Raw genomic sequence first — 14,701 nt, 5'->3', positions numbered from 1 at the left:
TGAAGCCTCCCAAGGTCTTGTTTTGTCTACAACCCAAAGATGTTTTGTTTAGCGCCGCAGAGGAGACAAACCAGAAAAAACCAGAAAAAAATTCACATTAAAGGGGCTTGAATCGGCGAATAACCGGATAAATCTAGGATCAAAACAGTTGGCGATTAACTTCATAGTTGACGACTAATTGATGAATCTTTGCAGCTCTATTTGAAATGAAAAGAAAAAAGGTCAAGTTATACATTGAATGTTTTATAGCAATAAATGAAAAATTCAACACTACATGTAATAAGTTGTTTGTTTTTTTCATTTAAACCCCAAATCTTCCACCTCGTTCCAAACACAATACAATAAGAGTTGTGACTAAGATACACAAAGTGCTGCTACACTGTAAGATATCATCCATAAAGGAGCGGTTTCCCAGATGAAAATACAACATGAAGGTTTTGACTAGTTTCATTTACAGATGTGTTAAATGATGTCAGCCAGAAAAAAGGAGGTTAGGAAACGGTCTGTTGATGTCATCCAGATTTCTGCCGCTTAAAGAGTCTTGACTTTTGTAATGTTTAAGTGCAAAGGACTTTTGAGAGATTTTTCAAAGCAAGTTGGTAAATACTTCTTCTTGATCTTGCTGTATTTTCTCTTGATGTTTCTGCAAGCGAACTCAGGATCTGCATTCACAGCTGTAAGGTGGCGGACGTCTGTGACATGGCATTGTAAATGAAAGTGTTGCTGAAGGGCACAAACTGGTGGCTGATGATCTTGATGGCCTCTTGAGCAGCAGATCCTAAAGAAGAAAGATGGATTCATCAGCACAGTGTGGATGGGACATGCTGTGTATAAGGAGCTCTATTAATTTATGCAGAGTGCTGAAACATTACCTCCCAAAAATGCAGCAACTGTGTGAGGCTCTGCTGCTCCATATCGACAGCTGCAGGTTACGGAAAGGGTGGAAAATTAATAACCATTTGGCGCAGTCTTTTAATAATCAAATGTAGCAGTGGGCAGGACTTACAACTCATGGATGTAATCGTCTTTGATGTTGACGTTGAGGCTGTACTCCTGCAGCAGGCTGTTCACACAGAGCTTCAGTTTGCTGATGTCTTCCTCAACCTGGTAGTTATAAACTCCTGGTCAGAGATAATGTGGTTAAAGACAGAAAAAAAAAATAGTTTCATTGAATCTTTTTTTTTTGAGGAATGATCTACATGATTATGCAGAGTAAAATTCAATGTGACAAGTAGTTCTCTTGTAACATTGTATCATTGCAAGGTCTCCCCAAAGCTCTTGGGGTGATGGCAATTTGACAAGGGTACATAAGACAAACAATATCATTCAAGACAAATAAAGAGTGAAATACATGGTTGCAGTTTGCACATGTACTTTAAAATCAAAGTAGGTAATATGCACGTGATAATAGTGATGCTATTTCGCTACAGATGGCACATGTTGGTATCGTCTGACAACAGCCAAATAACCAACTAAACAAGCACACATTTGATTGTGGGGGTTTGGTTTCATCTCAGGTACAAGGAACTTTCTTTCTTGTTCAAGTCTTTACAAGAAGAAAACATTGGCTTGTACCTGGGTATCGAGAGTGCTGCTGGTAGAAGCGATCGACAGCACGAAGCATGAGGTAGAAGACCATCTCGCTATCTGGATTGTCCATGCAGGAGGCTGAGGACACACATATCATTAATATCTGAATATAAAGTAAGTAAGTAGAGAAAATATTAAAAGAGTTTGCTAAAAAAACAAAAATGACAATACATACAACTAAAACATGAAATAAGAAATAAAACAAACTTACTGATTTCATCTTTATTTACTGAATCTGCACTATATTCTTCAGCCAGAGATCTGCAGCGCACCACCCTCAGAAAGAATGAATTCTTACCTAAACACCAACACAAACAGTTTGGAATTAACTTAGCAATAGTCACTTTGTGTACAGACTGAATTGAGTCCAGAAGGAACACACTGTACAGTGAAAGCATGACAAATCCTAACAGCAGCTATTCTCAGACAAATGAAGTCAGAGAAAGCAGAACTGGAGCATGATGGCGAGACATGTTAGACACAGTGCTTTCAAGCGCTGCTAAATTAGTCACATGTTTGCACATTATACCCATCCATGTCATGTAAAAACATCCTCGTTGATCTTTATACACACACATTTATGTTTTTGATTAGCATAAAAAGAAATCAATATATAATCTGTGTAATTCAGGGCTGCGTTTTTAGAAGTTGACACATTTTCAGATTTTTATAACTTGCACACACACTTATAAAAGTGTGACATAATAAAACATTAACTCTGCACCTGCAGCATCTAAAATGACTGCCTTTAAACACAAACTATGCACAGTATGAGCTATGTAGACACATTGCATTAATCAGGTTGAAAACAGATTTTAAAGCATTTAAATATAACAACAAGTAAACATGTTAACGTGCGATTAAGGACGATGATAAAGAATGGGTTACTTACAGAACAGCTTGATGTCCTTTTCAGAGATGCTCTCTGGCGGCTGGAGGAAAGTACAAGTTATTTCAATGTAAATACTTTTTTAGTCTAATGCAAAGTAATATCTATTAACTTAAATGTATTAGTATGTTTATAGTTTGCTATTTAAATTTGAGGTTGTAATATACAGACACAGTGAGTTGTGTATAAATATTGCTTGTTGTATTGTGTATATACATACTTTATATGATCTATATTTATGTTTGACCATGTTAACTTTGTTTTCCTTTTTTAAGCTGCATTTCTTTCTGTGTAAAAAACATTGAGAGAACAAAAAAATCTAAAGAAGCAGCAAATTGTTAACCTTCAGTTATTGCAACAGCAGCAACATTGTCACATTGGTTTAGAGTTTTGTGTGTGTTACATTAAATCTAGTGCTTCCTTATCACAGCCATCTGACCTATTAGACGTTCAATGAGAGCACACAAGAAATGACATTAATAGATGTATTTAAGCCTTAAATCTCAAGAGTCTTTATCACTGAGTACAAAGCTTGCCAACATACCTTCCCAACAGACTGCAGTAGACATTCTACATGCTTAGAAACAGCTGCTGCATCCTGCATGGCCTTTTCCCTGTAACTAAAATAAAGCATACAAATGAACAACACCCACAAACCAACTTTATTAGATATGACAATGTTAAAAAGAGAGATAAAAAACAATATCTACTGTTCGGATAAGATCTCCCTCTTCAAGTTAACTTACACATTTTGAAGGTTGATGAATTTCTGAGAGTCTGCGATCATATCTGGGATTGATCCTCGTACAGGAAGACTTCCGTGGCCTTCATTGAGAACAAAGTCTTTGACGGCTCGCAGCATCACCCAGAAGGGCAGGGTCTGGTACACACACAACAACAGAATAAATCAAACTGTTTATAAAAGCAATCATCTAAAATACATTAAAATGATGATACATGGATGGTCTTAGGAAAAAAGTCTGAACCTGTGATGCTATGTTGTTACACTGCTCACTATTGAAGAGGTCATCAACAGCACTTGGAACCTGCAGGAAAAGGAGACGTGACAAGAGATGACTTACATGTTAACTGTGACACTAAAAAAACTAATTTATTGTTGTTTTAGACAAAAGGTTTTTATGATCATGCACCTTGGTTGGATTTAAAGCAGTATTGACATTCTTAATAGCTTCCTCAAAGTTTTCTTCATCCTCTGGGACACCGTTATCTTTCTTCAGGATCCCTGAAGGAACACAAAATAAGGGTCAATCACAGCTAAGTTTGAGTTATACGGCAAAGACACTAAACATATAGGCAAGAGGTCCAAAGATACCTTCCCGAATGAGCTGTCTGAAGGCCTCTTTTTCTTTGTAGTTTTTCGGTGGCTGACAGTTGTGCTATGATGACAAAATTAGAGTAAGATTTTCTGGTACAGCAAAACTGCTGTGGCTTAGTGGTAGAGTCGGTTGTCTTTCAATCGGTAGCCTGAGGTTCGATCCCCAGCTCCCTCAGGCTACATATAAGTGTCCTTGGGCAAGACACTGAACCCCAAATTGCTGTATGAATGTGATAACTGATTGACAGTTGGGCACTTTACGTAGCAGCCTCTGCCATCAGTGTATGAATGTGTGTGTGAATGGGTGAATGTGATATGTAGCGTAAAAGCAGCTTTGAGTGGTCACAAAGACTAGAAAAGCGCTATATAAGTACAGTCCATTTACCATTTAAAAAAAACTCTCAAGAATAAATAGCACTGATGGAGAATTTGACAGACATCTGGGGAGCCACAGAAAATGTACCGTACCTCACTGAGCCACTTCTCAAGGTATTTAGCAACAACGATAATCCACGGAGTGTGACTGTGGTCCTATAGATAAATAGAGAATGGAAAGGAGAACAGTTAGTTGAGTAAAACAGGCATCGTTTCAACATGAGAGATGTGCTGAAGCCAAAGTACACACCTTCTTGTCCATGCTGTCGAGGTTGTAGGTCTGAATGTGGTTCTTTAATTCAGAAAAGGGCTTGTCTAACCTCAGGTCCTCTAAGGCGTTGTCTGGATGAGATTCAATCACTGAAGAGGGAGGCAGTCAAATGTCATTATATTTATTAATTAAAATTAAAATTATACTTAGAAACTATGAGCCACAGTGAAAGGACTATGTAACAAAAAGTTCCATTTTATGTAATATGTATGATATGTAAATAATCTTTTATACATTCAATGTCTGAGGCTTATTTATTTATATACCTTATGTATTAAAAAAGTAAAATCGAATGTTTTTAATGGGTTTTAGCATTATCATAATCAAGTGGAGTCAAAGTTACATGTTTGGGAACTTACCTGTATGCTCCTGCACCACTAGCCTCATGTAGCCGATCAGGCCGTAGGTTTTACAGACTAGGAAAGGTACAGAGGCACTCCACAGAACTGAGCCTAGCCTCAAACATGTGCTGTTGGATTTAACAGAACAAGTTAAATGGACAGAAAATAAAACAATGAAACAAAAATGAAGATAATAACAAAACTGCTAGAAAACTCCACTGCCCAAATTTAGATATTCACTTAAAATGATGATGAAAATTCAGGTCCAGTACACTCTAGGTGCCTATATATTTTGTGTACAAAAATGTGAGAGTAAAATTCACTTTATCTCTCACCTTTCTGGCAACTGGACACCGATGACTATGGTAAACCTGTGGAAAAACTCTGGATCGTTGTCCAGAAGCTTGTCTGGACTCTGCAGGAGAAACAGAAAATACAAACAGAAAATCAAAAAAATGATGCAGATCATGAATTTGCATTGCTACATATCAAACACCAAGTTCTAGTTATATTAGGCCTACCTCTTAAACATAACACTTTGTTTCTTGTGCTATATGTGTACTATGTATATGCGTATATCATTCATTACATGTTTTAAGGTATTTAAGTGGGATGTAAAAATGTTCTTGTGATAATAATATAAAAGATTTTCAGCTGCTACTGAAACATTCTCTTTCAACATGTTGAACCATATTGAAAACTTCAACAACACCAACCTCTTCAACAAAGTTCCCGGAGACGTCACTGTTAAGTTCTTGTAGCAGCTCAGTGGCTGCCTGTGCTCTGTTCTGCAACATAAAACCTAAGGTCAAGGCCGAAGCAAATGTTCACACTAAAACCTTTTAGCTACTTTGAATAATTAAATCGACCGTGAATGCCCAGGGAAGAGGAATGCAGATGCAGGGAAAAGAATGTTTAAAAAGGATATTGTGTGTGTGACTGTGTGTGTGGTTTTAATAAGAAATGCAGAACATGGATTCGTTTTTTTCAGCAAACCATACCTTTCCAATGCTGTTGTTGCTAAGGAAAAAGCTGCAAGAGAGGGTCAAAAGGTCAATCATGAACACACAAATAACTCTAACACATAATGTTAAGGTTATATCAACAACAAAAATGTTGTCTTACTTGTTTCCAACATCTTCCCCAGAAACTGTGTGTCCATCAACTATGGTGAATGCTCCAATACCTAAAAAAGACGATGATTAAGTAATCAGGAAATGATGCTATTATTACAGCCTGCAGCATCATCACCAACAACAATCAACCACAGCTGTTTACCTGGGAGCACTAGGTTCTTCAGTATCTCCGTTCCAGTTGCTGTGGCGTTGATCAGACAGACATGTGCATTCTCCAGTGCTTCTTGGCCATGGTCACCCCACAGTCTGAAATCACACAACATAACATGGACTTCGGTTGCCATCTAGTGATACGATTCATTCTGAATCGCTGTGAAAACACACTGTGCAGTAATGACTTGGTTAGCTAGCTGTACGACAGCTACAATAACACTAACTGCCTTGTATTGTAATACTAGTTTAACCACCAAATGATGCAATAAAACATATATCGAGGGAAGGCTGTCATTACACAAGCTTGTAAAGTTGAAAGGCAAGCAGACATCAAACATAAAAACAGATAAACCCGTCCCATTTACCTCATAGCTAATGCTAACCCGATGCTGTTTTGATAATATAGAATATGCTAAGCTAACGCTAGCTAACCTTAGCACTCCTGCCTCTTCAAGGTTTCTGCTGTGACCTCTCAGATAAAATATGCAGAACAACAAGCTAAAGCAATACAAGTGCTGTGTGAAAACTACAACATATTTTTTATTTACCTTAGTTGCCTGTCGTATTTTTGTTCTTTGGAAGCTTTGGTGGCTGCCATGGTAGCTTTTCAATGAGTGACGTCTAAAGATGCATTTTAACCTCCGCATCGGCAGATTCGACACAAATGTTCCCCCGTGAAAATTCAATTACGCACTTTCGACACAGATTCTCACTTTGATTCCAATTTGCAGAAACATAAAAAAGGGCATTGTTGTTAAAAGGTGTTTTTAATTTGTCATAAAATTAAGCACATTAAGAGACGCTTTCCCCTGAGTAACGAACATACACAGTCAAACATGTGTTAGAAGCAGCTACCAGTACAAACTCCTTGAGAGGCAGGGGCCACAACAATGAGGGGGAATCACACTCAGGATAGATGGTGTGTTCTTTGTGTACATCACCAAAGCAGCAATTATGATACGCATTTTTAGATTAATATTAAGAATGTACCCATGTGTTATGTAATAAATACAATCATAAATATTCCACAATTAGCACAACACATGGGCAACATCGTAGGGCTGTGCCACTAAGAATTATATTTCATAATTATTACATAATCTTAAAACCAGACTGAAAGACATGGTAGAACCAAAACAGTGCATATCATTGATATGGTAATTTAGAGGCTAAGAACAAAGCAACAAAGACCAAAAGAAAAAAAGAGAAAAAAATCCAAACCTGTATCTTTTAAAGAAAACTGTTAAACAAATTAATATTGTATCATCTATAGTATAGACTTTATGATAAAACACATAAAATAGCCCAAACGCAATGTAGAATTAAGAGTCTACTTTTTCAAACTTCATGAAATGTAGTAGGCAATGAAAGCAGTTTGTGCACCATGGAAAATTACATATGTATTTTATTTTAATAATAGAAGAAAAAAAAAATAAGCAAGACAATAAATATTTTTTGAATCTATTGTCAGCAATGGTCAGCATGATTTTTTTTGTAATTACCAGAGAATGCTCTTCATGAAACGCATCATCAAAAAAGCATTGGGTTGCCTATACAAGATAAGCTTTAAAACCTCAGACAGGTGGACTGTGTGTGTGTGCGTGCGCGTGTGGGATTGAGGGGGCGTGTCAAGAAGCGGAGGATTGCCCTTCCCCTTTAGCCGCTACATAAACTTCATCAATAGCTTCACCGGCTGATGTCCGTGTCGGTCCTCCACGTGCGCACCGGAGTGCTGGAGCCAAACACCGACAACTTGATTAGACTTGAATCCATTAACAGGGACAATGACAGGGAAACACTGGGGATATGGAAAAGAAGACGGTAAGATTTTACAGCATCCGAGCTTCTCAGGCAGACTGTATAGCCTACCGCTTTGCCAGAGTGGAGACAATTAACCCTCTGTCCTGCAATAGAATTAATTATTCGTTTTTATGTGGGCTTTGCGTGTTTGATCCCGGGGGAGTAACGTGGAGGAGTGACGCTGTTAATGCGAGATTAGCCGCACGCTTAAAGGGATGACTGCTTTCACCTTAGGCTGACTTTACACTCGATTTACCATGGACACTTGAGTGAAGAACATTGCATTACATCAGTGTGATTGCAGATAGAAATTACTTTGCTGTGATGTGGTTAAAACATAATAAGTGATATTCACTGATTCACATTTGATTCTTCATTTCATGCTGATAGTCCTACCTATGAATTGTTCCTCAGGGAAACAGAATACATTGATCAGTTAGAGATTTACAGTAGTTTTAACCTAATTAGCCGTTACATTTAAATGCTTCATAAGGAATATATGTTTTCTCTTGGGATGAGTTTCATTTTTTTTAATGAGATGCATGGTACCATAACTTCATTAATGAGAGCTGAAGGCATAAGTTCATTAGTGGGTGCATTAAAGCCTTTAATGTTCTGTCTGTGTGATGTTCTCAGGTCCATCCATTTGGCACAAAAACTTCCCTGTGGCCGAGGGCAGCCGTCAGTCTCCCATTGACATTGAACCTCTTCAGGCTTCACATGACTCCAACCTGGGCCAGATCGTCCTAAACTACGATCATTGTACCTCCCTTAACATATCCAACAATGGACACTCTGTTGTTGTGGAGTTTGATGACACTGATGACCGCTCAGGTAAGAAACCCATAGCCTTATTTATGAGTAAAGTAATACAAGCAAAAAACCTACAAACAAAACCAACCACTCATTCAAACATGTTCTGGTTTTAGAAATGCACAGAGGTCACACTTATGTGTAGATGAGGTGGAAAGAAAATAAACATGACCTAGGACTGTATTTAAGGATTATTGACGTTTTGTTTTCAGTTCAGAGATAATTTTAGCTCCGATATTTCTTCATCAGCCGCATGCAGTGCATTTCGGTCTAAAAGTTTATTTTCAGTAAACGCGCACTTGAAAGGTGCTATTACCTTGATTTTTAGAAAGTGCAAACCATCTGCATAACTGACCATAATCAAAGGTTACAAAACCGCTGGGAAGTGCAGCCAGCAGTTAACTAAATGAGTATTCGTCTGCTGGACAAGAAATATAACAACCTAAGGTGTTTTTAATTATTATTATCACGATATTTGCTTTTATCACTGGGTGGATCTGGTGTAACCACCCCATCATTACCATCAATGATAAGCTTAGAAATGTTTGTCTGTTTGCTCAGACGGTTTCCACATAGATACCAAGCAAATATCACTGAAGGTAATTAATGAGAGAGGAGATCTTTACGACTATGCTAATGCACTTCCTCAGCATTTCTCTGTAGTTCAACCGAGGTGCACAAATCCCCTAAACCTGCTGTTGTCAGTTTGCCATGTGTGGCTCGGTATGGCAGTGCACATGCATATCTTCACACGTGGCAGCGTCCTGTGTCACTGTTGTTCTTGAAAGGTGTAGGAGGATGGAATAGATCGGATTATATTAAGACTGATGCATACAATTCAAGTAATCCAAAGTGAGAACAATGTATTATATTACATAAGAGAAGTGAGTCCCTCCCCCCCCTTTTTTTTTTTTTAGACCTACGTGGGGCCCCATCCAGAAAAAATGTACGGTAGTCAATAGTGAGTGACAAATCATCTTTTTTGATCCTATTTGATTCGTTTCATGAATTACAAAAATGCCGTCTGTCAATTTAAAATCACAGTTTGTTAAAAAATTTATTAAAGTATCACGTGAGGAAAATGCATTGTATGAAAGACAGCACACCCGAAAGTGACATAAATTTAACACTCACCGAAACCTTGTAGAGCCAGGCCTGCAGGCTAGCTCTAACTGTACTCTCTTTTTTGCATATATACCTGCAGCCCCCAACAAGGCCAGACTTGTAGTGATTTTCACCTCCTGGGGTTGGTTATGTATTTTGTGTACAGGACGAGAGATGTAAATCACAGAGCTGTTTCATATCATTTAAATGATGCTTAACTTTTTATACATTCTTTTAGGGGTACATCTGTCGCCAAACATATCAATGCACAATTCAGAAGTACTGTACATATTTTTGCTGAAATGCTGCCTCGTGGTTGTCCACCTGAAGGGCAGGGACTTCACCTCTGGCACATAAAAGATTTGGCTCTGAATGTTATAAAAACAAACATTGCCAGAGTTTATATCAGTCGTATTTTTTGGCTTGAATGACAGCATTACAAAGGTCAGGTCTTACAACATTATAATCCCCTTTAACTACACTAGTCAGCAGTTTTAAGTGGCTTTGTACTAATCACTGCATTGAGGTTAAATCATCTAGAAAGAATTCCTCATGTATGTCACATTTTTGTAGTTATGTATTTTTTTGCATCACATTGTTCTTGTGGTTGCCCTACATCTGCCTTAAGATGGACATGATACGTGTTTTCCTCTTTTTGCCACTCGCGCCTCTCTGATCTGACCTTTACTGGAGTGTCAGAAGGATGTCAGCAGCATCACAATGAATTACAATCAAACCAGACTGGTGTTCATTCCCAGCCAGGCCAGCTGGATAGCCTGTGCTATCCTGATCATGGGCTGAATGTTCAGTATTTATTACAAACGTTTAAGTCGCTTTGTTGGCCGATGGATTTAAATGGAACGTTAAACCAACCTAAAAGTAGCTTTACTGTCTCTTTATTTAGCAAAGAAGCAGTTATTTGTGTGCCAAGCTAAAGCTTGTGCCACAGAGCTCTAATGATAGATTTGTTGGTAAAGTAGGCTGTCTGACTCTGAGAGCTCATGTCTCAGCTTTGAGTGGAGAAATGTAATCTGCAGGGTGTTACCAGGTTGACTCATGCTGTGGTGGATGCTCTGTGCAGGGTTTTCTTTGGAAGCAGCTAGTCTAACACCCACAGAGAGTGTGGGTGTTGGTGTGTGAATGCCAAATCATTTTTTTCCTTTTACATCTCCTCTCCTCTTTGACAGTGATCCAGGGAGGCCCTCTTGACAACCCCTACAGACTGAAACAGTTTCACTTCCACTGGGGTGGAAAGGGCTGCCACGGCTCTGAGCACACTGTCGCAGGAAATAGTTATGCATCTGAGGTCAGTGTGGATACTGCAGTGTGTCAGTGTATAGTTGCCAAACTTTAATGCAAAAATGTTGCTAAATTTTCCAGAGTGTGTTAAAAATGTATTTCCCTTTTTAAATTTAGGAAAATTATTTAGAAACATTTGAATTACATGGCTGATATCTAAATGTAGACACACTCGTATGTAAAGTACTGAAACAGGGTTATCTCATCAGTAAACAGGCACGACTATAATGTAGCAGGCAAGTCTTGCATGAGTTAATTTATCAAACTTTTAAAGCCAGTTTTTACTTAAATTTTGTATCTTTCTCTCCGTCTTTCTGTCCTCCTACATCTGGCTCCAAGCTTCATTTAGTACACTGGAATGCCGTCAAGTACAGGTCGTTTGGGGAGGCAGCAACGGCTCCTGACGGCCTCGCTGTCCTCGGCATCTTTTTAGAAGTAAGAGTGAAATCCCATTTTCTGTCCCTATGCACCCTTTCCCTTCACTTTCAAGTAGTGTAATGTTGTCTTCAGGTGTGCAGGAAGTCTTGGTAACTTAAACAGCGGCAATGTCAGAATGATGTGTCGTAGTAGTCCAGCAACATGAGATTCAGACAACATTATTTATCCAGAAATGGCAACTTAGTTTTTACAGTCCACCCAGACCATACATACATTCATAACAGCAGCATCAGGAGTATGTCAAAGACAATAAGTAGATTCATTAAATTAATTCAGTATATAGTCAGAGGTGGAAGCTGGCACCCTCGTGTGGCCCCATGCCTGATGGATTCTGCACTCACTTATTCTTGTCTTCACTAAATGTTTTGCACCACTGATTTACTTATTGTGTAAAAACAGCTCTTTCTGCAAAGCCTGCCACTGGGAGTGAATCTTGTTTTACTAGAAAATATGACTTGATGAAAATACAAGGATGTGGGCAGTCATTTCACAAGGTCATAGAAGCTGTTAGAGAAACTAGAGAGCAAAGCTATTAGTCACAAAGCTGTGATTGTGGGAAGTTAAAAACGGAATTCTTTACTCTGTTATAATAGTGAGTAAAAACTAAATGTGCGTGTGTGTTTAAAAAAAATGTCCTAGTCATAAATCAAGTGCAAAACCATCTTGTCTGTTACATAAGATGGGGGACGACCACAGATGGCTCCACACGATAACAGACGCTCTCTACATGGTGAAGTACAAGGTGAGCACTGATTGCTGCTGAAACTTATCAGGTGTAATGTGGCCTGCTTTCAGTACTATTGCTGTGGTATAAAAACTGTTGTCTTTGTGTTTTCATTACAGGCGAGTGTCACAGACTTCAAAGGCTTCAACCCCAAGTGCCTCCTACCCAGCAGCCTCCACTACTGGACCTACCTGGGATCCCTGACCACGCCCCCCCTTTACGAGAGCGTCACCTGGATCGTCCTGAAGGAGCCAATCACAGTGTCTGAAAAGCAGGTGTGTGCTGCAAACATATCTTTCTCCACCACAATAAATCATATCTGTGTGACATGTTCAAAACTGTTAGGTTATTTAGCACAGCAAAACACCACAAACCAACCATCTTTGCTACAAGAATAACCCCTCTAACACAAGATCTAATTTTATTTGACTACAAGTAACAGAAAAAAAGACATTTATAATAATATGATCCTGATTTTCGCAGTTTTTAAAGATCAAGAAGACCAACTGAAATAATTTTTCTGACTCAAGTTAGACAGTCCCAGACAGCATTTGCATGTTCTATCTGTAAGTCGTGTGCCCGTGAGGCATCGATGCTGCAGTTGATCAGTGAGTCGTGACATCCATGCTTCCTGGCTTGCGTAATCTCAGGCTATTCTCCGCTGGGCTCCAAGGATCCACTGTTGCTTTGTTGTCAAACTCAAGTTCAGCATCACTGGATCAGTATGCCAAGTTTGAGTAGCTGTCGGGGTGGCTGGAGCTGGGGTTTACCTCTGTGCTGTAGCGTATCCAGAAATATACCGTGTGGCCTAATGCTATATTTAGAGGCCATAGCAAAGGCGCGCATCATTCATGGGGATGCCGTGTATAGGGTTGACTTGTTTTTATCCAGCCCAGAGTTTTATCAGAAAATGTAGGTCTGATAACTCCAGGTTGTTGACAAGTTAAGCTGAGTCACTGGACGTGTGCAGCACATGCCTCTGTGGTCCCCCAGCGAGCTGGCCCTGTGGCGACTGCTGCCAGCCTCTGGATTATACTCTTACACTTTGTTGATCTTTTCTAGTCGAGTTCTCCATTTTTAACTCCGGTACTATACATGAAGGAATGAAGAGTTATAATGACGGCGGCAGCTCTGTTTCAGTCACGAACGATCTGTCTGTAAACCCCACGTTTTTGGCATAGCTGGGGGGGGAAGTGTCAGCTAGGCAAGTGGCCCCTCAACCTATGACTCCAGGCCTCAAGCCTTTGATCCCATCCAGCTGATTATCCTGACGGATGGATGGCTGGACGGGTTCAGGGCTTTAATTGAGAAATGCTTGCATGGAGCCCCAGCAGGGAAAGTCCTTATATAACAGGGTATTATTTTGTTTTTCATTTCGCCTCATAATCGCAGCAATGGAGCTAAAAGGGTCAGGCCAAAAGGATGGTTGAATGTGTAAGATTTGGTAATGTAACTTTTGATATACTTTTTGCGCACACAAAAAATTGCGAAAAATGTGTGGTGAAATCCTAAAACGGCTTCTTCTTTTCTATCAAGCTCCTTTGTGGTCTAAAAACTATTGATACACATCAGTGACTCACACAGATGCACTGAAGACGTGATTCTTTATAACAAAGAACATAGTGATTCCTACATACACTGTCCTGCTGCTATAAATAGTCATCAAAGCACATGCTGCTGCTCTAAATAGTCTACAACAAATGCACTGTTTACTAAAAAATTACAGTCTAATTAGGAATTAATGAGCGTAGGGTAAAGATGATGATGATGAGGCTGGTATTTTCATGGGATTTGTAGCCAATTACACAGAAAATCAATAGTTATATCCTTTTTTAAGTGTCCTGAGTGGAGCAAATTGTTGCCCTGATCCACTTAAACAAAAACAATTCAAATTAAATCAATCAATTTACATAAATACTGATGTAATATTCTGTCTTTCCCTCTCCTCCGTTTGCAGCTTGGCAAGTTTCGAATGCTTCTGTTCAGTGGAGAGGAAGAGGATCAGAGGATACGCATGGAAAACAACTTCAGGCCTCCCCAGCCTCTCAAAGGCAGGAAAGTCCGCTCCTCCAATTAATGTGACCTCAAGAGATCTGAAGTCATGGAGAACAACAAGAGCTCTTTTAGACAGCAGCGAATGCATTAAATTGAGTGTACTTTTCTTACCTCGCAGTAGCTTGTCCTGAGGAAATCTGATTGTAACATTATACACTGCCAGCACTCAGAGATGCATGTTTCTCTCCGTCAGTCAGAAGCTTCGCTGACGGAGGGAGGAATCAGTTTGAATGATTTAGGGAACAATTAAAAGGGATACTGTATTTATATGTAGCAAGTGTATTACTGCCATTACTATTACAGGCTGTGTGTTAATAATGATTTACCAGTTAGACAAAGCTGTTCAAGTGTTGTCAAGGCAACAAGGTGCAACAACA

General features: G+C 39.1%; 2 protein-coding genes across 2 annotated transcripts; one reads left to right on the top strand and one right to left on the bottom strand.

Moving 5' to 3' along the window:
* Positions 1-222: 222 nt before the first annotated feature.
* Positions 223-6,717, bottom strand: nae1 (nedd8 activating enzyme E1 subunit 1). Its single transcript, XM_069657877.1, has 20 exons — positions 6,640-6,717; positions 6,081-6,184; positions 5,928-5,988; positions 5,804-5,834; positions 5,519-5,590; positions 5,138-5,217; positions 4,821-4,930; positions 4,441-4,550; positions 4,284-4,346; positions 3,813-3,876; positions 3,631-3,722; positions 3,466-3,525; positions 3,226-3,359; positions 3,024-3,099; positions 2,483-2,522; positions 1,802-1,888; positions 1,576-1,668; positions 1,007-1,121; positions 873-922; positions 223-778 (listed from the first exon to the last, which is right to left on the bottom strand). The coding sequence occupies exons 1-20, from the start codon at positions 6,687-6,689 to the stop codon at positions 669-671; spliced, it is 1,602 nt and encodes a 533-aa protein (XP_069513978.1). The 5' UTR covers positions 6,690-6,717; the 3' UTR covers positions 223-668.
* Positions 6,718-7,875: 1,158 nt separating this feature from the next.
* Positions 7,876-14,346, top strand: ca7 (carbonic anhydrase VII). The gene is made up of 7 exons (XM_069657883.1): positions 7,876-7,912; positions 8,528-8,725; positions 10,996-11,114; positions 11,447-11,542; positions 12,225-12,287; positions 12,389-12,544; positions 14,227-14,346. The coding sequence occupies exons 1-7, from the start codon at positions 7,876-7,878 to the stop codon at positions 14,344-14,346; spliced, it is 789 nt and encodes a 262-aa protein (XP_069513984.1).
* The last annotated feature ends 355 nt before the right edge of the window (positions 14,347-14,701 follow it).

This window comes from Semicossyphus pulcher, unplaced genomic scaffold, assembly GCF_022749685.1.
Source record: "Semicossyphus pulcher isolate SPU_LCO1_2020_fin unplaced genomic scaffold, fSemPul1.0.p SCAF_1, whole genome shotgun sequence".
NCBI classification, from domain to species: domain Eukaryota; kingdom Metazoa; phylum Chordata; class Actinopteri; order Labriformes; family Labridae; genus Semicossyphus; species Semicossyphus pulcher.
The sequence above is the reverse complement of the archived record's forward strand: the minus strand, read 5'-3'. Positions and strand labels throughout refer to the sequence as shown.